This window comes from Carettochelys insculpta, chromosome 22 (assembly GCF_033958435.1).
Source record: "Carettochelys insculpta isolate YL-2023 chromosome 22, ASM3395843v1, whole genome shotgun sequence".
Lineage (NCBI taxonomy): Eukaryota > Metazoa > Chordata > Testudines > Carettochelyidae > Carettochelys > Carettochelys insculpta.
The window spans coordinates 6,003,838-6,027,431 of NC_134158.1; the positions used below are offsets into that span (position 1 = coordinate 6,003,838).

The 23,594-nt window shown below is 57.9% G+C and overlaps 1 protein-coding gene across 1 annotated transcript; it reads left to right on the plus strand.

Annotated features, from left to right (window-relative positions):
• The first annotated feature begins 8,943 nt into the window (after nucleotides 1-8,943).
• On the plus strand, nucleotides 8,944-22,718 carry LOC142024936 (killer cell lectin-like receptor subfamily B member 1B allele A). Its single transcript, XM_075017301.1, has 6 exons — nucleotides 8,944-9,065; nucleotides 14,602-14,688; nucleotides 20,143-20,319; nucleotides 20,962-21,116; nucleotides 21,635-21,747; nucleotides 22,251-22,718. The coding sequence occupies exons 1-6, from the start codon at nucleotides 8,981-8,983 to the stop codon at nucleotides 22,372-22,374; spliced, it is 741 nt and encodes a 246-aa protein (XP_074873402.1). The 5' UTR covers nucleotides 8,944-8,980; the 3' UTR covers nucleotides 22,375-22,718.
• The last annotated feature ends 876 nt before the right edge of the window (nucleotides 22,719-23,594 follow it).

Below are 23,594 nucleotides of genomic sequence, written 5' to 3' on the forward strand. Positions count from 1 at the left end.
TCCCAGCGATCACTGTGAGGGTTGGTGGGTTCCTGTCCCAGAATCCTAACCCTAGTCAGGCCCAGTTAGACTATTATTAGAAGTATCCCTTGCAATGCAACCTGCCATGTTAGCCATTGTCCTCTGCAGCACCGTCACTGTCCCCATCTTCACCGGTCGCCCCAGTCTGGCCCCTTCCCAGGTCTATGGCCGTGCCCCGGCTGCCTGGGGATGCGACGTTATCAAGTGTTGTGGTGCCAAGACCATACCTAATGCACGTTGCAGGGGGTCTCTCTCCTCTTCTTTATTTGCATCCTGCCTGACTAATGCTAAAGTGTCCTTGTTCTACTGGTTATTTATGAATTCACCCCTTTCCCTCTGTATGTCCATTGGCTGCCATGACACCTTGGCGGCTGCATGTTCCACACAACCCCGTCCAAGTGCCGGCGTCGGTTCCTGTTCTGTGCTCGGCTGGTGCCATTATGGCCAATGCTCCTGGTTACATTGTCAGATGGGGAAATACGTCGGCCCCGTGGGGACTGAAGCAACTTCTCAACTGAGGAACAAGATTTTCAATAATTCACAACTTGTCTGACTGTGGTGTCTGGGTGGAAGTCTGCTCCTGCACCCCTCCCCCCACCCAAACCTGTGCCCCACTCCTGTAACCCTCCTGCCCACACCCTGCACCCACACGTCCACCCCCAGCCTTCTCCCGTACCCCTCCTGCCTGCACCCACACCTCCACCCCCAGCCCTCTCCCGTACCCCTCCTGCCTGCACCCACACCTCCACCCCCAGCCCTCTCCTGTACCCCTCCCCCCCACACTCTGTACCCACACGTCCACCCCCAGCCTTCTCCCGTACCCCTCCTGCCTGCACCCACACCTCCACCCCCAGCCCTCTCCCGTACCCCTCCACCCACACTCTGTACCCACAGCTCCACCCCCAGCCCTCTCCCGTACCCCTCCTGCCCACACCCTGCACCCACACCTCCACCCCCAGCCCTCTCCCGTACCCCTCCTGCCCACACTCTGTACCCCCACCCCCACCCCCAGCCCTCTCCCGTACCCCTCCTGCCCACACCCTGCACCCACACCTCCACCCCCAGCCTTCTCCCGTACCCCTCCTGCCTGCACCCACACCTCCACCCCCAGCCCTCTCCCGTACCCCTCCCCCCCACACTCTGTACCCACACGTCCACCCCCAGCCTTCTCCCGTACCCCTCCTGCCTGCACCCACACCTCCACCCCCAGCCCTCTCCCGTACCCCTCCCCCCACACTCTGTACCCACAGCTCCACCCCCAGCCTTCTCCCGTACCCCTCCTGCCCACACCCTGCACCCGCACCTCCACCCCCAGCCCTCTCCCGCACCCCTCCCCCCCACACTCTGTACCCACACGTCCACCCCCAGCCTTCTCCCGTACCCCTCCTGCCTGCACCCACACCTCCACCCCCAGCCCTCTCCCGTACCCCTCCCCCCACACTCTGTACCCACAGCTCCACCCCCAGCCTTCTCCCGTACCCCTCCTGCCCACACCCTGCACCCGCACCTCCACCCCCAGCCCTCTCCCGTACCCCTCCTGCCTGCACCCACACCTCCACCCCCAGCCCTCTCCCGTACCCCTCCCCCCCACACTCTGTACCCACACGTCCACCCCCAGCCTTCTCCCGTACCCCTCCTGCCTGCACCCACACCTCCACCCCCAGCCCTCTCCCGTACCCCTCCACCCACACTCTGTACCCACAGCTCCACCCCCAGCCCTCTCCCGTACCCCTCCTGCCCACACCCTGCACCCACACCTCCACCCCCAGCCCTCTCCCGTACCCCTCCTGCCCACACTCTGTACCCCCACCCCCACCCCCAGCCCTCTCCCGTACCCCTCCTGCCCACACCCTGCACCCACACCTCCACCCCCAGCCTTCTCCCGTACCCCTCCTGCCTGCACCCACACCTCCACCCCCAGCCCTCTCCCATACCCCTCCCCCCCACACTCTGTACCCACACGTCCACCCCCAGCCTTCTCCTGTACCCCTCCTGCCTGCACCCACACCTCCACCCCCAGCCCTCTCCCGTACCCCTCCCCCCACACTCTGTACCCACAGCTCCACCCCCAGCCTTCTCCCGTACCCCTCCTGCCCACACCCTGCACCCGCACCTCCACCCCCAGCCCTCTCCCGCACCCCTCCCCCCCACACTCTGTACCCACACCTCCACCCCCAGCCCTCTCCCGTACCCCTCCTGCCCACACCCTGCACCCACACCTCCACCCCCAGCCCTCTCACGTACCCCTCCCGCCCACACCCTGCACCCACACCTCCACCCCCAGCCCTCTCCCGTACCCCTCCCGCCCACACCCTGCACCCACACCTCCACCCCAGCCCTCCCCCGTACCCCTCCTGCCCACACCCTGCACCCACACGTCCACCCCCAGCCCTCTCCTGTACCCCCCCGCCCACACCCTGCACCCACACATCCACCCCCAGCCCTCTCCTGTACCCCTCCCGCCCACACCCTGCACCCACACCTCCACCCCCAGCCCTCTCCTGTACCCCTCCCGCCCACACCCTGCACCCACACCTCCACCCCCAGCCCTCTCCCGTACCCCTCCTGCCCACACCCTGCACCCACATCTCCACCCCCAGCCTTCTCCCGTACCCCTCCCGCCCACACCCTGCACCCACACCTCCACCCCCAGGCCTCTCCCGTACCCCTCCCCCCACACCCTGCACCCGCACCTCCACCCCCAGCCCTCTCCCGTACCCCTCCCACCCACACCCTGCACCCACACCTCCACCCCCAGCCCTCTTCCGTACCCCTCCCACCCACACCCTGCACCCCCACCTCCACCCCCAGCCCTCTCCTGTACCCCTCCCGCCCACACCCTGCACCCACACCTCCACTCCCAGCCCTCTCCTGTACCCCTCCCACCCACACCCTGCACCCACACCTCCACCCCAGCCCTCTCCTGTTCCCCTTCATACGGCACTGCTGAGGTCACATCTGGAGTAGTGTGTCCAATTCTGGGCCTCCCCATTGCAGAAAGGAAGTGGACACACAGGAGAGAGTCCAGTGAAGGGCAACAAAAATAACAAGCACATGATTTATGTGGAGAGGCTGAGGGATTGCGGCTTATTTAGTCTGCAGAAGAGAAGACTGAGGGGCAATTTGATAGGAGCCTTCAACTTCCTGAAGGGGGTTCCCAAGAGGAAGGAGAGAGGCTGTTCTCAGTGGTGACAGATGATAGAACAAGGAACAATGGTCTCAAGCTGCAAGTGGGGGCAGTTGTAAGCTTGATGTTAGAAAAAGCTGTTTCCCCAGGCGGGGGGTGAAGCTCTGGAATGTGCTACCTACAGCGGTGGTGGAATCTCCATCCCTGGAGGTTTTTAAGTCCCGGCTTGCCCAAGCCCTGGCTGGGATGACGTAATTGTTGGTCCTGCCTGTAGCAGGGGGTTGGATCTGACGACCTCCCGAGGTCTCTTCTGACCCCGTGGTTCTGTGCTGCTGTGTGAATGGCGGCTCCCAAGCCAATGGGGTGGCCAGGACAGCAGCTGCAGCCTGGCACCAGGGGAGCTTCCAAAGGCGTCATAAACTGGGAGCAAGTCTCTGCATCCGTCCTTCTCGCCCGGGCTGCCCGCCTGCCTTTGCAGCCCTCTGCTGTCTGTCACGTCCTGCCTTGTACCCAGCCCCGCTCCAGCTGGGGGACCGAGGTCAGACACGGGCCTGACTTACCTCTGCATAGACTCTGTCCTGGGGCTGGAGGGGAAACGCTTTCGCTCGCTCTCCTCCGCCTGGACGGGGTCGGAGCAGCTGCTTTCAATGCCCCTCGTTTGACCCACCACTGGCTGGGAGGGACTCGGTCCCCTGCCCTTGAATCTTCTGTGCTGCCCTTTCCCAGGAATGGTGTGAAACACACGGGCTCTTCCCTGGCCCCCACCGCGCCGTGCTGCTCCTCTGAGGCCGGGACACACGGCGGTAGCACCCCTAGTCGCGGGGAGGAGGCCGGGTTAGCCTGTGTGTCCAGAGCAGCGCTGCCGCCAGAGCCGGGGCGTGGATCTGCCCCACGACAGCTCAGCCCCGTCCAGCGTCGGGTGGGCGCGAAGGCGGCTGGTTCGGTCGGGACCCAGACGAGCTGTCTGGCTCTGTGCAGTCAGGCGGAGGGTATTTAATGGGCCCTGGCGCGACAGCTGTGACGGCCGCCATGGCGCACGTCCTCGCCAGCTGGCCGCGGTGCCCCTCCCTGCCGGGCGCTGCACGGGCTGGGAGTGAGGCACTGGCGGTCGCTGCCTGCGGGCCCTGCAGCAGTACTGGGTCGGGGTCCCCCACCTCGGGGTGAAGCCGGTGCTGTGAGTGGTTGTCCGTCCTCAGCCTCCCACCTCTGGGGCTCAGAACCAGCCTTGTCCTGTGGGACGTGTGGCTCAGCTCCTCTCTTGCCACGTGGCATTGCTGTGGCCCTGGCGTGGCCCGTACCCGCCCACAGGCATTTCTCTGGCTGGTTCAGAGCTCTGCTCCCCCGGGGCCCCAGCAGCGTCTCTCCTGAAGCATCCCGGCTGCAGAGCTCTGCCGCTGGCCTGTTCGCTCAGCTGTGCTGCAGAGTTCCCCCAGCTGCTCCGACAGGGAACAACCTGCAAACATTCCCAGGGCTTTTCCCGCTCCCCTGGCTGCAGAGCATTGGAGTTCCAGGGGCTGGCCAGAGCGGTCCCACTGGGGCACTCTGGGCCAGCACTTGGAGGCCGGTAAAGCCAAGGGACAGGGCAGCGTGTTGCACTGCCCTTCATCCCAGGTGTGACCGTCGGTGTCGCTCCCCAGTGCAGCTGGAGAACGGGTGGGTTTCACAGCCAGTAGCAGACACGTGTGTTACGAACTGGATCCAAGGCTGGCGCCAGCGCCCTGAGCTCCTGCTGGAACCCAGCCCTTAGTGACACAGCTCTGCCTGGCTGGGGACAGTGTCCTCTAGGGCTGGGCTGCCCCAGCCGCTCCCCCGCGGCTGCCCCAGGCACTGCAGGAGGCGCTGGGGCCGCCCTCGGCACTGCATGAGGACGTCTCATGTATTTTATTTATTACAGCCACAGCAGCTGCCCTGCTGCACACAGCCAGCGCCCGCGTTCCCTTCGCACTGGCAACGCAAACACCCCAGTGGCAGAAATCCCACGTTACAGGCGCTCAGAGAAATGCACCTGGCACGGGCAGCGTAGGGGCCGTGCGCAGGCAGTGCCGGGAGCGGGTTAGCTCAGGACGCAGGTGGGGGTAAGCAGGGGACGTGTGTGGATGGAGTTCAGGGAGGGGTGGATCAGGGTACAGGGTGGGGGTGAGCAGGGGTCATGGGGGGCGCAGTTCAGGGAGAGCTGGATCAGGGGAGGGGAGGGGTGTTTTGATGACACCAGGTGCTCTGTGCAGCCCCATGAATTTCCCACCCTGGGTTTTGGTGTGAGGTGTCAACCCCCCCCGCATCCCTTACCCGGTGCAACTGGGTGAAATGAGCAGGATGCACAGTGCCTCAGTTTCCCCAGCTGTGAAATGGAGGGGGTGATGGGCGCTGACTGAGCACTGGGAGCTGCTTGAAGTCCCTCATGTGACACCTGTGATAGTTAGTGGAAAAGGTCTTTTCTGATGCTGTTACTGACGAAAGGCTCCGGTCCATTATTACAGGGCCACGTGGCCTCCCCCTCAGTGCAGGATGGTGTCTGGCAAACCCATGGCCATGCAGAGCTCCAGGCATCAGAGCGAAAGCGATTCCCCTTCCCTGCCCCAGAGCTGCTCCCCTCGGCCAGGCCCAGCACCGGGAGCCTGCGGGACAGGGCCCCTTCAACTAGTGTTGCCAACTAGGGCTGCACTCCAGAGACGCGACTTAAGCCAGCAGGTCCTTCCACCTCTGCTACAAGCCTGAACTCCAGATCTCCGTCCCACCCCCGCCAGCCCCGACTGCCCCCGATGAGACAGGGCAGGGTTTGAGTCAAGGACCCCTCACAGGGTCTGATCCAGCCAGGAGCTGCCCAGCTGGGCCCAGAATTTCTATGGGGAGGGGTGGGATGGTCCCACCCTGGGCTTTCCGTCAGGTGATGTAGGGACTCCTGCAGGGAGCCTGGAACATGGCGGTCGTGTCCAGAACCGGCTCACAGGCTTTCTCGCAACTCGCTTTTCTTGCAGTCTTGAAAAACTTCGGCACCAGAACTACTGTCTGTCTGTCTGTCCCCATTCAAATCTGCCCAACCACCATCCATCCATTCGTCCCCTTACCTCTGCCGCTCTCTGTCCCCCACCTGCCCCCCCACTGCAGCTGAGTTGTGTTGGGCGCACACAGAGGAGGGATTGTGCCAGTGGCTTTAAGTCGCCTTTTTGTGCCTCTCACGCTGATGCCAGTGACCGAGACGGCGATTGCCCATGTCGCCTAGGGTGTTTGGGCACCCTGTCATTAATAATTAATGGAATGGGGTGTCCAAATCCCCTAGGCAGCTGTGAATCCGCACCCCTAAGGCGTATGCTGAACTCCTGCTCTGAGGGACCTGTGGGGATTTGGGCTAAAATCCCCCTGCTGCCCTTGGCTCCATCCCGTGAGCTGACGAGCTCTGTGGATGGAGTTAGGGGCACTATCAGCAGGGAGTCCTGCAGCACCTTAGGGACTAACCAATTTAGTTGTCCACAACCTTTCCAAGGGCAAAACCTGCCACATCGAAGGTCCAAATAAATCTGTTAGTGTCTAAGGTACCACCGGACTCATCCTTGTTCTGCAGAGCAGCCTAACATGGCCCCCCTCTGATACCTGCCCAGGGGCACTACAGTACTCTTGGTTTCACTTCCCTGATGGCGCCTGCTCTGCACCGAGCGGCATTTCCAGAAAACAATCCCCGGAGATGCCAAAATCTCTTTAACCGCCAGCGTGGAGCCCGGTGTTCCCTCGATGGAGCTGGAATTGTTTCTCTCCTGTGCACGACTTGGTATGTTGGAAAAAATTACTTCACTCTGGCTGCGGCTCCGGCTTTGCAGAAACAGGGCCTGTTCACAGCCGCTGGGGGTCCAGTCCTAGTGCCTTGTTAGCAGTTGTTAACCACAGCCACACATCACCTTTCTCGCCCGGCCAGTTGTGGGCTCACAGTAATATTTTCCGACGTGCTCGGGCCACTCTTGCAAAATAGATCATCCAAGACTTGAGTCAACAACTGATCTGCCTAGTGAGTTCTTCCAATAGACCCTTTGCTGAGTTGTAAAGGTACAGCACAGTAAACCTCGTAACCACAACAGCCAGGCCCAACGGTGGCACTGGGCCCATCATTGCCGGGCAGAACGAATGCCCCCGAGTGCTGGGGGAAAGGAACAGAAGATGGATTTCTGGTAGATGCACTGCACTGAGAGCCAGGAGGTTTGTATTACAAAGTTCTGCTAGTAACTTCGAGTGCAAACATGGTAAGTCACTCAGGGCCAGACTTTCAGGGGGGTTTACAAAGGCAGTTGAGATCATTGTGGGGGGCAAAGCATAGACACAGCGAGAGACAGTCCCTGCCCCAACTGCGATTGGTGCCCCATTGTGTCAGGCGCTACACAGTCAGTGAGAGACAGTCCCTGCCCCAGCTGAGATCAGGGCCCCGTTGGGCCGGGCGCTGCACAGACACACAGCGAGAGACAGTCCCTGCCCCAGCTGCAACTGGGGCCCTGTTGTGCCGGCCAGGCACTCCACAGACACACAGGGCATCCGTGCCACAGAGCTCATTATACAACTCGACAGGAAGCAGGAGGGAAAATGGGGGCACAGGGAACAGAAGTGACCTCTGCAATTTTTCACAGTTCAGGTCAGAAGGGAGATTCAGATCATGAACTCATAGAATCCCCGGGCTGGAAGGGACCTCAGGGTGTCTTCGAGTCCAGCCCCCTGCTTCAAGCAGGATCAACCCCCACTAAGTCATCCCAGCCAGGACCTTGTCCAGCCGGGACTTAAAAACCTGTAGGGATGGAGAATCCACCACCTCTCCAGGCAACTCATTCCAGTGCTTCACCATCTGCCTGGTGAAGTAGTTTTTCCTGTTATCCAACCTACACCTCTCCCTCTGTAACTTCAGACCATTACTCCTTGTTCTGCCATCTGACAGCACTGAGAACAGCCTCTCTCCATCCTCTTTAGATCTCCCCTTCAGGAAGTTGAAGGCTGCTGTCAAATCACCCCTCAGTCTTCTCTTCTGCAAACAAAATAAGCCCAAAATCCCTCAGCCTATCCTCATTGGTCATAGGCTCCAGCCCTTTAATCATTTGTTGCCCTCCACTGAACCTGCTCCAGCACATCCACATCCTTTCTATACTGGGGGTCCCAAAACTGGATGCAATATTCCAGATGTGGCCTCACCAGTGCTGAACAGAGGGGAACAAGTTCTCTAGATCTGCTCAAAAGGCTCCTCCTAATGCACCCTGATATGCCATTGGCCTTCTTGGCTACAAGGGCACACTGTTTACTCATCTCCAGCCTTGCATCCACCAGAACCCCTAGGTCCCTTTCCACTGTACTGCTGCTGAGCCAGTCGGTCCCCAGCCTGTAACAATGTTTGGGATTCTTCTGCCCCAGGTGCAGGACTCTACACTTCTCCTTATTGAACCGCATCAGATTTCTTTTGGCCCAGTCCTCCAATTTATCCAGGTCCCTCTGGATTCTCTCTCTACCCTCCAACATGTCAAATGAAGCCAGCATCTTTTAACCCCATCCCAGCAGCTTAGCCCCTGTGCCGAGCCCCTAGAACAGCTCCCTCAAAACTGTGGAGCCTCTGAACGCCCTGTCCCCAGGAGGGCCCCAGTCTCAGCGTTTCAAGGCCAGCCAGTGACATGGGTTTAGGGCTGTACTACCGAGTCTGCTCTCGCTCTGAAGGGACCCTTCAGAGTCACATGTGAGGGGAGTGGAATTCAGCTCTCTGAGAGGTGACACTTCCTGGCACAGTAGGATTGAAGTTAATTTCATGCACGTAGGCACTGCCGGCTGCCCTGCAGACACAGCCAGCTGGGAGTGCTCTTATCAGCTGTTCGCACCATGGCAGGGGAGATAGTCTATGTGGATCTGAACCTCCCCTCTGGCTTTCCTGACTCCAGGATGCCCCGTTCAGCTCAGCCCCTTGGTAAGTGGCTTTGATTTCCCAGGGCGGTGGGGTTCATTATAACCCAAGGGTGGGTTTTGCTGGGCAGCCAGTTCCTTCCAATGCCTGCGCCAGAGCAGGGCTGTGCCAGGGGAGGCAGTTTGTGGCAGGGGTACTTGTGATCAGCTCTCGGTCACAGCTCACTGGCGTGTGCAGGTCTCTTGGTGCAGAACACCGGGGTGGAAAGGGGAAGTGCAGACACCCACACGCCAGTCAGGAGGGGGCCTGAGGCGACACTTCTCCAGCGACGACCCACCGAGCTCCGGCTGGTCACAGGATGGATCCAGGCTACTGGGGAATTGGAAAGGATAAAAACAGCTCAGACACCTGCCTGGAGGGGGATCGGCTGCGGGTGCTATATGAACCCTCAGTGCTATTGGGGCAGGAGGGGTTAGCAGCTGACTCCAGGTGGTCTAGGCCTGGCTGCACCACGGAGTAGTCGCCCTACGCCTCTGTTCACCCTCCTGCCAGCTCTTTGAGGCTGGGCCCACCTTTCACGCAGGTCTCAGGGTGCTGCTGTGACTGACACGCCTTCAGAGGGAAGCTGGTACATGCAATTGTAATGCTGCAGCCAGGGGTCTCCTGGGATGGTCCGCGTTAGAAAGCTGAGCTGGGTGGGAGGAAGGCTGGCTTCCGGCTTCAGCTGCTGCATGGGAATCTGGCCCTGGTGGGTCTTACTCAGAGGTAGAGTTTTCCAGTGCTCAGCCCTGCCACAGCTGGAGCCAGTTTTCACTGAATAACTCAGTGCCCAGGTGGCCTCGTCCCTGTGCAACCACTGGCAGCACAGAGGGGCAGGAGTTTGCTGCAAGTGGCCAGAGGGGAATTTTCCCCAGTGCAGGAGCAATGTAGGGGGGCCATGAATTACACCCCCTCCCCGCCCGGGGGGTTCCTGGGATGGCTTATGGAGCAGTGATGAGCGTTTCTGGGGCTCCAGATAATCTGAGTTATTCTGGACGGTGCATAAAGTAAAGCAGCCCCAAGGCTGCTCTAATTGACACCTGGGGCTGTTTTGAAGAAGCCCAGACTCACAAGACCCAGGTCACACATCCGGTGCTGCACAGAGTCTCTGCAGTGCACGGCACTAACAAGAAGGCTGTGGTTCAAACCTCACTCTGGGCAGTGCAGACTTCACAGGGGCTATTTTTGAGCTTGCTGCCTCTCCGCCCACTGCAAAGGACAATGCCCTCCTCAGAGCCCGAAAAGCAAGTCTTAAGTGTCAGAGAGGGAGCCGTGTTAGTGTGTATCTTCAAAACAACAGGAGTCCTGAGGCATCTTATAGACTGACAGAGATTTTCGAGTATAAGTTTTCGTGGGCAGAGACCCGCTGCATCAGATGCACGAATGGGGGCAGGGTTCAGAGGAGGATTTAAAGGTGTGGGGGTGGGTCCTCAGTAAAGGGGATGACCAGAGCTGATAAGATCTATTCAGTCAGGGTGGAAATGGCCCATTACCGGTAGTATACACCGAGAGGAGAAAACAAGTCAGTTCATCTGGGGGGATGTGGCCCATTGTCAGTTGCTAATGTGGAGGTGTGAACATCCAGAGCAGAGAAGCTGCTTTTGTAAGGGGCCAGCCACTCCCAGCCTCTGTTTAATCCTTGGCTGATGGAGTCAAGTTTGCAAATGAATTGCAGCGCAGAGATTTCTCTCTCCATTTGATTTTTGGAAAGTTTTTGTTGTAGGACGGCTACTGTTAAATCTGTTACTGAGTGTCCAGGGCGATTGACGTGTTCTCCTACAGGTTTTTGTATGTCTGATTTATGTCCATTTATTTTTTTACGTTTGGCCAGCGTGGCCAGTGTAAATTGCGGTGGGGCATTGCTGGCACATGATGGCATATATTATATTAGTAGATGTGCAGGTAAAGGAGCCCCAGATGGTGTGGTTGATGTTAGGTCCTGTGATGACATCGTTGGTGTAGATATGTGAGCAGAGTTGGCAGCGAGGTTTGTTGCAGGGATTGGTTCCAGGTTTGGAGTTACTGTGTGTGGTCTATAGTTGCTGGTGAGAATTTGTGTAAGGTTGGCCGGCTGTCTGTAGGCGAGGACAGGCCTGCCTCCCAAGGTCTGTGAGAGTGAAGGATCGTTGTCCAGGATGAGTCACAGATCACTGATGATGCACTGGAGTGGCTTTAGCTGGGGGCTGTATGTGATGGCCAGTGGTGTTCTCTTGTTTTCCTTGTTGGGCCTGTCTCGTAGCTGGTGGCTTCTGGGTATCTGTCCGGCTCTGTCAATCTGTTTCTTCACTTCCTTAGGTGAGTATTGTAGTTTGAGGAAAGCTTGGTAAAGACCTTGTGATGTTTGTCTCTGTCTGACGAATCTTAAGTGGTGTCTTGCTTTTGTGTCGGTTCTTTACATGAGGTGAATTTCATCTGTCATGCTTGTAGTATGAAGTTAGACATACGATGTGTGTATCTGTTTACAATTTTAAATGTGGTAATGAGAGCCGTCACTGGTGTCCTGTCAACCTAATGGCTTGGTGATCAAACCAATGACCTGTAACTAGTCTTAGTCTTATCTGTCCTGAAAGCCCAAACTATAGTTGGTCCTAGAAAAACATGGGGCCATAACTCCTGGGACTGGGATCCATCTTGAACCAGGTATTTTTCCATTGGGATGGCAAATGCCTAACAAAAGGTTCCTCCCCAGGAGAAAGTCTATTTAAGCAATGGGAAGCCATCAGCCTTTGTCATCAGCTGGCCTTTGAAACTGCCTGGCCCAGCCTCAGGGGAAGCAAAGAACTTTGAAGAAGTTCGAGACCCAAGTCAGAGTAAAAGATCAACTCTGATATGAAGCTGTTACATGAGATGAGAAGAGCTGGTTAGGGTAAGGATCTGCATGTAGCAAGTTTCTTAGTGGATTAGAACTCGCTGTGCATTTTTATTCAGTGACTTACTTTGAGCTGATTGTTTCCACGAGCAACCACCTATGCCCGACTTTCACACAAGCACTTTTGTTTATTATCCGGCCCAGTGTAAATAATAGTTACTGGGGGGAGAAACCACAGTGCATCTCTCTCTGCTGTTGATAAGGAGGCAGAACTTATGAGTGTTCTCTGTGTAATCTTTTACACAGATTACACAGAGCAAGATGGATTTACTTGGGGTTTTGGTCCCTTTGGAGGTTGGTTTCCTGGGAGTGGAGCCCTTAGAGCTGAGCCCTTCCGGAGCAAAACTGGTTCAGTGTCTGTGCAGCTCTGCAGAAAGGGGGTAACCCCAACTCTGTGCCTTTGCTGGGGGAGACCAGAGATTCTGGTCCAGCAGGACAGGGTGATGGGGTGGCCTGAAGGGCAGGAAGGCAGGTGTCAGTGGCTTCATCAGCGCACCAGGGGACAACCCCAAGATGACTTCTTGAGTGCCGCCTGGGGGATAATCAGCTAAACATCAGATCCTTGTGGGGTGCTGTGGCCACACCGGCTAGTAAGATCTTTGGAGTTATAAACAATGGCATCTGGAGGAGGAGCAGAGAGATTATGTTACTCGACCTCTGGCACTGGCGTAACTGCGTCTGGAACAATCCTGTGCCCAATTTTGGTGCCCACAATTTCAGGAGAGAGTTGATCATTTGGAGAGGAGTCAGAGAAGAGCCACGAGAGTGATTAAAAGATTAGCAAGCCGGCCTTACAATGAGAGACGCAAAGAGCTCGGGCTGTTTAACACAGAGAGCATGAGGGGGCGTCTCAGGAAGTGTCTATAAATACCCACAGGAACCCAGGACTGAATAAAGTGCGTCAGTCTAGCAGAGAAAGGTCTGACATGGCCAATGGCTGGAAGCAGAACCAGGCACATTCAGGCTGGAAATAAGAGGCACATTTTTAATGGTGAGAGTAATTAGTCGTGGGAACTCTTTACCCAGGGTCCTGGGAGGGGGGGTTCTCTCCATCCCTCACAAGTTTTTTATCACCCCTGGATACGTTCCTTGTAATCTCTGCTCTGGGAAGCGTTCTGGGGACACTCTGCGGCTGTGTGATCCAGGAAGTCAGAGACGATGAACAGAACGGTCCCTTCCGGCCTTGCGTCTCGCAGCAGCTTGTAGTTCAATTGCGGTTGAAAGGGGCTGGTAGCTTTGTTCTTGCCCCTGTAGCACAGACGCTTGTCAATCACCAGGTGTTGTTTCCAGACGCCATCATTCTGAAACGGGGAACGGTCCTGATCTGAAGACCGAAAGCCGTTTAGAAAGGGGTTGGAAATCAGACGGAGGACGGGAGGCGGAAGGAAGTGGACGGGCTTCTGTCTCAGAGAGGCAAGAGCCTGGGGGAGGGCCATGATGCCAGTCTCCCACTCTCAGACAGGATACGAGGCAGAGGATGTTGACCAGCTGCTCTCAGTGGCTGCTGCAGGCGGGATGAAGCGTAACCACTTTACTCTGCCGCCCAGGGGATTTCGCGTTCGACTGGAGAAGCTTTCTGGCGCCAGTCAGGGCAGCTGAGCTCTGAAGCAGGTTAGCTGCGGAGGTTGTGCCATGTCAGTCACTGGCGGTTTCGAAGAAGAGCGAACGCCTGGCACAGCGGCGCTGACCGGCACCGTGGGCCCCAGAGCTACGTGCGGGGGCCTGGCTCCACGCCCCGGGAGGAACCGGGGCCCAGGGCAGAAGGGGCACGGCCTAGGGCACTCGGCCCCAAGTACCGCCCGGACCTCAGCACTGCCCGCCCCAGCCACGTGAAACAGTGCTGTTGTGGCAAGTCAAAGGGGCCAAACGGCAACGTCCCCTTTGCCCCTGCCCCGTTGGCAGGTCTGCCTGTCCGGGAGGGTGCAGGGTAAACTGGGTCCTGCCTCAGCACTGGGCAAGGGAGAGGGAAGGCGCATTCACCAGGTACCTTCCAGCCCCACGTTGGCGCAAGAGCGCAGAAGCCCTCACAAAGCTCTGGGGCGGGGGCTGGAGACCCCGCCACACCCCGAGACCCCACCCCAAGCATGCACATTGACAATACGCACAACAGCTAACTGTCACGGCTCAGAACAGTGCAGCGAAACAGAGAACCTGAGGAACAACCAACACACACGGTGGGGAATAAATAAAAGAGGAGAAAGTTTCTGCTTAAAAATGTGGAACATGTGAAATACCCAGAACACGTCCCTATTTTCATTCCAATTCCCGTTTTCAAGCAAGTGGCCAAAATGTCACCTCCCTCACCTTTACAAACGAGCCAGGCAGCTCCGCCATCGCCCCCGCCAGCCTACACAGCCCAGGAGGAGCAGGGGAGGGTATGTGCCTCGGTCAGGGTTCACCTGTAAGCTGAGCACTTGGGCAGCTGCCCAGTAGGATTCAGCTGCCGCTCAGCTAACCAGCCGAATGCCCACAGCGAGGTCTGTTTCTACCAGTGCCGCACATCTGCACGTACCTCGGTGCGCATCACAAACTTTAATGCACACATGGATGGAAAACATGAGAAGGAACCTAGGCCCCAATCCTGTAACAAGCTCCACACAGGCACAGAACTCTGCCCGCAGGGTGTTTGGGGCGGGATTTTTCTTTGAAACCGGATCCTGCTCGTGTCTCACCAGACATTGGCTCTTCCAGGTGCCCGGTGGCAGCGGACAGCGCTGTGGGTCGGCTGGATTGGGAACGTTGTCCTGGTGATTGCTGTGATAGTGCTGGGGATTTGGGGTGAGTAGCTGACGGCGCCATCAGTGATTTGTGCGGGTCTGTCAGTGACTGGCATGGATTGTCCTGTCCCTCCAGAATCCCTTGGCGCCCTCCCACTAGCTGATGAATATCTTTGATGCTTCTGGTTGCACCTTCCCCTCGCTTCCCGATGAAGAGAAACAGCCAGCAATGTTCCCATCTCCACAGGGGTGGGGTGGGGAGGGAGCATCAGCCCCTCTGACCTCTTAAATGGAGCCTGAGGGGTGGGAGGCTCAGGGTGGGGCAGTCCCGGCAGGGGGGAAGTGCCCCCAGCCAGCCCCTTTCACCTGCCTGCTAATTCTGTCTCTGTGTGGCGTTATGAAAAGCAATCCCATCCCAGGCACAGCCCATTTTCCAGGCACAACCAAACCCGGACCTTGCGTTCAGTTATGAGAGATATAGTAAACGTGCCAGCTCACCCACACTCCTCATTGTGAACCCGAAGCGGGTAGCAGGAGACATAGGAAGAGAAAGAGAAGAAGACACAGAAAAAGAAAAGAAAAGAAAAGAAAGGCAAGCCCAGCCAGTACCTGTTACGTATGTGCTGCAAAAGGGAAAGTTAAAACACGCGATTTGACAAGGGAAGGAAAATGGGTTTTTTGTTTGCTGGTTTCAATTAAACTGAGAGGGTTAAAAGCAGCATTTTTCTTTAACTTAATAAAGTTTCACACGTAGGTGCTGACTTCCCCGCTAGCTGGTGGGCGCAGGTGGGGTGGCTTTTCTCCCCACTCCACTCCTGGCCCTGCTCCCGGTTCACCCCTTCGCCCAAATCCCAGCCCCACTCTGCCTCTTCCCGCCCCTAGTCCATTCCACCCGACTCCACTCAGGCCCTTCCCCAAGCCCCTGTCTTTTCCTGCCTCCTCCCTGAAGTAGGTCCCAGCCCTGGTTCGCCTCCTCCCTCACAAAACTTCCCCAATGCTGCAAAACAGCTGTTTGCAGTGCTACAGAGACCCTGGGAGAAAGGGGAGGAGTTGGGAGGAAGGGACACCAGCAGGGAGAGGCACTGGGGAGCTTGGCTGCCACTGGCTACGTCTACATGTGAAGCCTACTTCGAAGTAGCCTATTTCGACGCGGAGACATCGAAATAGGCTATTTCAATGAATAACGTCTACACGTCCTCCAGGGCTGGCAACGTCGATGTTCAACATCGACGTTGCGCAGCACCACATCGAAATAGGCGCTGCGAGGGAACGTCTACACGCCAAAGTAGCACACATCGAAATAAGGGTGCCAGGCACAGCTGCAGACAGGGTCACAGGGCGGACTCAACAGCCAGCTGCTCCCTTAAAGGGCCCCTCCCAGACACACTTGCACCAAACAGCACAAGATACACAGAGCCAACAACGAGTTGCAGACCCTGTGCCTGCAGCATGGATCCCCAGCTGCAGCAGCAGCAGCCAGAAGCCCTGGGCTAAGGGCTGCTGCACACGGTGACCATAGAGCCCTGCACGGGCTGGAGAGAGAGCGTCTCTCAACCCCTTAGCTGACGGCCGTCATGGAGGACCCCACAATTTCGATGTTGCGGGACACGCAATGACTACACGGTCCCTACTTCGACGTTGAACGTCGACGTAGGGCACTATTCCCATCCCCTCATGGGGTTAGCAGCTTCGACGTCTCGCCGCCTAACGTCGATGTTAACATCGAAATAGCACCCGACGCGTGTAGCCGTGACAGGCGCTATTTCGAAGTTAGTGCCGCTACTTCGAAGTAGCGTGCACGTGTAGACACAGCTACTGTGTGTCAATTTTAGCCTGTGGGTGCTCCAGCCCTGCAGCGCCTGCGTGGTCGGCAGCTGTGGTTTCAGGCCTGTATTAGGTCAATGTTCAGTTGCAAACTTTCCAAAGACCAATCCCCAGGTTTCGTTCAGAGCTGCGAACATTCCAGAGTTACTGACGTCCTCTGTTCCCAAGGGTCTCCGACCTGTGGGTAAAACCTTCCCCTCTCCGGCTGAGTCATTACAGGGCATGTTGGGAGACCTGTGCCCACGGTGCATCATGGAAGATGCAGTCCAGCCATGGAGCCCAGCTCCTAAGGCAGACATGAGGCACTGAACAATTCCTATGAGGCGTTGCAGTAGCCTGGGCAGATGAGTTTCAATATTGAACCAACTAGACAAGAAATACGTCACAACTTCCAAACCACATTTATTTCTGCACTTTCCTTCTACAACACATTTCGGACACGTCTCACTTTTTGTGCCAATTTTGGGACATAAACAAATGTGGAGATACTGGGAATTTTCTCTCATAGATTTTTTCCCTACTCTGTCTAATACGCGCGCACATGGAGAGAGACACACACCAATGGCCGCATAGTGAGAGAACCAGATCTCTGAAGACACCAGGATTCTGCTCCGACGTGTGCTGGGTGACCGCGCCTAAATCACTTTGTTTCTATCCCCCCTTCTCAGCAGGGTTTCCCTTGTCTACTTTGGGAAAGATTCCCAGAAGCGACGCCCCTGAGGGATTGAGGCACATCATGTTGACACTGATGTTAAATATCCCCATGCTGTAAGCATCTACCTCTTGGGACCACAGTATGTCTCTGTCTGTGTGATGATGGGCAAGTCACTCATTTGCTCTGGGCCTCAGTTTCCCCATTTGCAATCTGGGGATCATGCCCCTGTGTCTACACAGAGTATAAATTCTTAGGGGAGGGGCTGTCTCTCGCTGTGTGTCTGGGCAGCTCCCAGCACACGGGGGCCCTCAGCTCAGCTAGGGCAATAGACATAGGAATAATCAAAGGCTGTTCCAAGGCCCACGGCCTACTGCCTCTTTGCAGCCTAGAATCACAGAATCACAGGGCTGGAAGGGACCTCAGGAGGTCAGCTAGTCCAGCCCCCTGCTTCAAGCAGGATCAACCCCCACTAAGTCATCCCAGCCAGGACCTTGTCCAGCCGGGACTTAAAAACCTCAAGGGATGGAGAATCCACCACCTCTCCAGGCAACGCATTCCAGTGCTTCACCATCTGCCTGGTGAAGAAGTTTTTCCTAATATCTAACCTACACCTTTCCCTCTTCAACTTCTGACCATTACTCCTTGTTCTGCCATCTGACACCACTGAGAACAGTTTCTCACCCTCCTTTTTAGAGCTCCCCTTCAGGAAGAGTTGTGCTGTACATCTGTGCTGGGCTGTACAGAACCAGTTGGGCTCTGGGTAGAAGATGACAATTGCTGCTCTATCCCTGTTCATAATCTTGTTTGCTTGGGCGGTAGGGGAGATGCTGCTGGTTTCTCTTTGTAGTACTCCAGAGGAAGTGAAATGAGAACAGGAGCTGGTTTGACATTAGACTGGGCAGTGAGCAGTTGAATCAACTACAAAGGTCATTTATGTCAATGGAAAGTTTTATTAACATTGCACTAGTAGCTAGACACCCACCTGAGCTGAAGGCTGGTGGGAGTTGCCCAGACACACAGCGAGAGACAGTCCCTGCCCCAGCTGAGATCAGGGCCCCGTTGTGCCGGGTGCTGCCCAGACACACAGCGAGAGACAGTCCCTGCCCCAGCTGAGCTCAGGGCCCCGTTGGGCCGGGCGCTGCACAGACACACAGCGAGAGACAGTCCCTGCCCCAGCTGAGCTCAGGGCCCCGTTGGGCCGGGCGCTGCACAGACACACAGCGAGAGACAGTCCCTGCCCCAGCTGAGCTCAGGGCCCCGTTGTGCCGGGTGCTGCACAGACACACAGCGAGAGACAGTCCCTGCCCCAGCTGAGATCAGGGCCCCGTCGGGCCGGGTGCTGCACAGACACACAGCGAGAGACAGTCCCTGCCCCAGCTGAGCTCAGGGCCCCGTTGGGCCGGGTGCTGCACAGACACACAGCGAGAGACAGTCCCTGCCCCAGCTGAGATCAGGGCCCTGTTGTGCCGGGCGCTGCACAGACACACAGCGAGAGACAGTCCCTGCCCCAGCTGAGATCAGGGCCCTGTTGTGCCGGGTGCTGCACAGATACACAGCGAGAGACAGTCCCTGCCCCAGCTGAGCTCAGGGCCCCGTTGTGCTGGGTGCTGCACAGACACACAGCGAGAGACAGTCCCTGCCCCAGCTGAGATCAGGGCCCCGTCGGGCCGGGTGCTGCACAGACACACAGCGAGAGACAGTCCCTGCCCCAGCTGAGATCAGGGCCCTGTCGGGCCGGGCGCTGCACAGACACACAGCGAGAGACAGTCCCTGCCCCAGCTGAGATCAGGGCCCTGTTGTGCTGGGCGCTGCACAGACACACAGCAAGAGACAGTCCCTGCCCCAGCTAAGCTCAGGGCCCCGTTGGGCCGGGCGCTGCACAGACACACAGCGAGAGACAGTCCCTGCCCCAGCTGAGATCAGGGCCCCGTTGGGCTGGGCGCTGCACAGACACACAGCAAGTGTAAACAAGAATTGTTAGAGAATTCGAGGTGATGCTAAATGTATGTATTTACTTGTCTTGTTAGTCATTAGCCATGTTAAGAGACAGTGATCGGAGATGTGGAGGAGATAACAGTTAGATGAATCTTGGGAGAAATGATGTCACCGTCTCTTTAAAGGTTGTGATTAAGATGAGGTTAAGGGCTATTTAGAAACGCTGGATAAGCACATGTCCATGGGACGGGATCTAATGCTTCCAAAGATGCTGAGGGAGTTGGCTGATGTGATCGCAGAGCCATTGGCCAGAAACTTTGAAAACTCAGAGAGATCAGAGGAGTCCCGGATGATGGCAAAAAGGTGACTATAAGAGCCCATCATTTAAAAAGGGAGAGAATCCAAGGAACTACAGACGGGTCAACCTCACCTCTGTCTCCTGAAAAATCCAGGAGGGGATCCTCAAGGAATCCATTCTGAAGCACTTGGAGGAGAGGAAGGTCATTGGGAAGAGTCAACGTGGACTGAGCAAGGGCAAGCCGTACCTCACCGCTCTGATTGCTTTCTATGACGCCGTAACTGACTCAGTGGCTATGGGGAAAGCAGTGGACAACACATGACATATCTTGAGCTGAGCAATGCTTTTGGTGCAGTGGCCTGCGGTATCTTTGCCAGCAAGTTAAAGAAGCATGGACTGGAAGAATGGACTACAAGGTGGACAGAAAGCTGGCTAGATCATTGGGCCCAATGGGTGGTGATCAACAGCTCCCTGTCTGGCTGGCAGCTGGTGTCAATCAGAGAGCTCTAGGGCTGGTCCTGAGGCGTTCTGATACAGCAGTGGGTAACTTAGATGAAAAAATGGGCAAGTTTTGCAAAAAGGTCCAAGGGGTTTAGGCACCCTGCCCCTGATCTCCAATCCCACCCACTTTTTTACACCATAGTCCAGTGGGGCTGCTCTGAAGCTCATGGGAGCCAGAGGGGATGGGTTGAATGGGCGTTGGGCCAGGCCCTGTGTCTCTGCAGGTCTGTGGCAGTGCTTTTACCCAGCAACACCCATCACACTGGCCAGCCATCCTCACATCCACCCACCCTGCTTTGCAGTTTACCACTTGGTGCCCAAGAAAGGAACAACCCCAGCAGCTCCTGGGAGCGACGGAGCCGGGAGCAGAGACATAGTGACACCCCCTGGGAGGGGAGACCCCAGCACAGCAACCTGCAGCGCCCGCCTGGATCGTGTCCGATCCCAGCTGTGTCCCCTGGCCCAGCCCGGCCCAGCAGGTAACCCCAGCTCGTGTGTCTCTGAGCCGCCCTCCCCTGGCACTGCCCGTGGGAACCCAGCTGCCGTCCCAGGCCGTGGGAATCCTGCAGGTGAATGACGCGCTGCCCCTGGCTGGGCCTGAGTGTGGGGCAGCGACATCTAGTGGCCATGCCCGGTACTGCTCAGGTGGGTACAAAACGTGGGGTTTAAAATACCCTAATCCTGGGGCAGGCACCAGAGCCCCTCTCCGCACCCTAGTAAATTTCCTCTCCCCACACCCTCCTTCCACCGCCTCTTCAGTGCTCCTACGCCCCTTCTAGGTCACTCTGGCAGAGTAACGCACACTGCCCCGAGACCCCCCCGCAACTGCACTGGGGGCGGAGCCCGGAACCCTCCTCCTCCCAGTGCCCCCATTCCGGGGGCAGAGTGGAGGTGTGGCGAGAGCGCAGTGCACTACGGGGCCCACAGGAGAGGAAAGCATCACACAGAGCAGCCCCAGGGCTGCTGTGAGGGACACGGAGAACCAGGCAGGGCTCAGCCCAGCCCCAGGTGTCAGGCAGCACAAAGGAGATCAGCCCCATTTTATCTCCATCCATGCCCCAGTGCCAGGAAGGGAACGGCCGGGAGCTCTCAGAGCATCACTGGTGCCTGTCTCTCTGCAGGGGGCTCCGGGTGCAAACTCTGCCCCACGGACTGGCGGCTGCACGGGGGCAAGTGCTACTGGGTCTCCGAGGACAGTAAAACGTGGAACGAGAGCCGCAGCGACTGCGCAGCGAGGGGCTCCCAGCTGCCGGTGATCCAGGAGCAGGAGGAGCTGGTAAAGGGGCCGGTAACACCCTGCTGGAGCTGCCCCTGCAGGGCTGGGCCCTGGTAGCAGAGTCCAGGGAAGGGGGCGGTGGGGACTCGTTAGCTACACTTTAGGGCTGGGAGTTTCACAGCTGTCTAGGGGATCTGAGAACTTGTTCCCATTAATTCTTAGTCATGGGGTGTCGAAAGCCTTTGGCAGCTTCGACAATCCCAGCCTCAGGCATTACACTCGGGACTGGGGCGCACACAGGTATTGCGAATCTGCCAGTGGAACTCCCGCCCGCCCTTTCTGGGGTGTGCCCAGCACAGCCCAGCGAGACACAGGGACTGGGTGTCTGAGCCGGCGAAAGGCGGAGCTGGGGTGGTGGGGGTGGGCGGCAGCAGTGGGATACCGAGAGATGCTGGCGGGGTGTGAGGAGGGCTAGAATCAGCAGTCCTGGTGCTGAAGCGGTTCACGCTATGGACATGCAAGACAAGAGGCTGAGAGCCGGTTCTGGCCCCCAGCTGCCTGTCCCACCCTCCCTGCAGGAGTCCCTCCAGAACCTGACACAAGACCCAGCTCAGCTCTGGGTGGGACTGTCCCGCCCCTCCCCGGGGGAGGCCTGGACCTGGCTGGACGGCTCCCGACTGGATCAGAGCCCGTGAGTGCTTCTTGAGTCAACCACTCTGTGGGCAGAGGGGCTGGGGCAGGGGAGGGAAGAGGAGGAGGAGGTTCAGTATGGAATGACTATGAGATTGTGCATTGCTGGGGTGTGCAGGGAGAGGCGCAAGGGGGCCGGAGCAGAGCCCTGGGGATCCCCCCGGAGAGTGGGGCGGGAGGGGCAGACATGGACCAGTTAGAGGCTGGAGGGGACCAGGAGGGGCAGTGTGAGCACAGCCTGGGGGGGAGGAGCCATGGAGCAGGCAGGAGAGGGACTGGGCCTACCACAGCAGGGAGGAGGAGGCTGGAGCAGGTCCCTGGGCTCTGGACAGGGAGAGGCCATTACAGACGCTGACCAGGCAGCGGCAGAGAGGGGGCAGCCCCAGGGCAGATCTGATGGAGGAGACGACAGGGCGTCCATAGATCCCACTAACAATAAAGCTGCCACCAAGTGAGCTCATGGAGCCCCAGGCCCTGCCATGGACTCTCTGCTTTGTCCTGCAGGCTCCCGGTGTCAGGCCGAGCCGAGGGGGACAACTGTGGTGCAATGAAGGGGAACCGGATTTGTGCAGGAAGCTGCAGTGCTGCATTTCAATGGATTTGCCAGCAAGAAGCCGTCCCACTCTGAGCAGGGCCTGGAGAAGCCCTCAGAGCGCGGCTCTATTGTCCTCATGCCACAATCCCCTGGTGACGTCTGGGGAAACTGAGCCACAGATACGGACGTTCCCAAATCGCACTGAGAACTAACGGCAAAGTGAGAAATGGAACCCAGGAGTCCTGGCTCCCAGCCCTTCCCCCTCTCCCAGAGCTGGAACTAGACTCCAGGACTCCTGGCTCCCGATCCTACATGAGCCTGTAGAAGAGCGATTCCAAACTCGGGCTTTGCCTGCTCATGCAGGGGTGGGAGAGCGCTGCAGGGGCAGGCGTGGGCTGGGGGGCGTCCGATTCTGCAGAGCCCTGGGGAAATTCATCCCTAACACCCGTAAGACTGGGAGAGAAGAGTCTGTTCCAGATCCCCATCTCACGTAAATCAGCCCAGATCCAGTGTGTCCCAGCTGGGGATTGGGCCATTGACACCGGGGAGCTCTGCTTCCATTCACACCAGCTGGGGACTGGGCCATTGACACCGGGGAGCTCTGCCTCCATTCACACCAGCTGGGGACTGGGCCATTGACACCGGGGAGCTCTGCCTCCATTCACACCAGCTGGGGATTGGGCCATTGACACCAGCTGGGGACTGGGCCATTGACACCGGGGAGCTGTGCCTCCATTCACACCAGCTGGGGATTGGGCCAGTGACACCAGGGAGCTCTGCCTCCATTCACACCAGCTGGGGATTGGGCCATTGACACCGGGGAGCTCTGCCTCCATTCACACCAGCTGGGGATTGGGCCATTGATACCGGGGAGCTGTGCCTCCATTCACACCAGCTGGGGATTGGGCCATTGACACCGGGGAGCTCTGCCTCCATTCACACCAGCTGGGGATTGGGCCATTGACACCGGGGAGCTCTGCCTCCATTCACACCAGCTGGGGACTGGGCCATTGACACCGGGGAGCTGTGCCTCCATTCACACCAGCTGGGGATTGGCCCAGTGACACCAGGGAGCTCTGCCCCCATTCACACCAGCTGGGGACTGGGGCATTGACACCGGGGAGCTGTGCCTCCATTCACACCAGCTGGGGATTGAGCCAGTGACACCGGGGAGCTCTGCCTCTATTCACACCAGCTGGGGATTGGGCCAGTGACACCGGGGAGCTCTGCCTCCATTCACACCAGCTGGGGATTGGGCCAGTGACACCGGGGAGCTGTGCCTCCATTCACACCAGCTGGGGATTGGGCCAGTG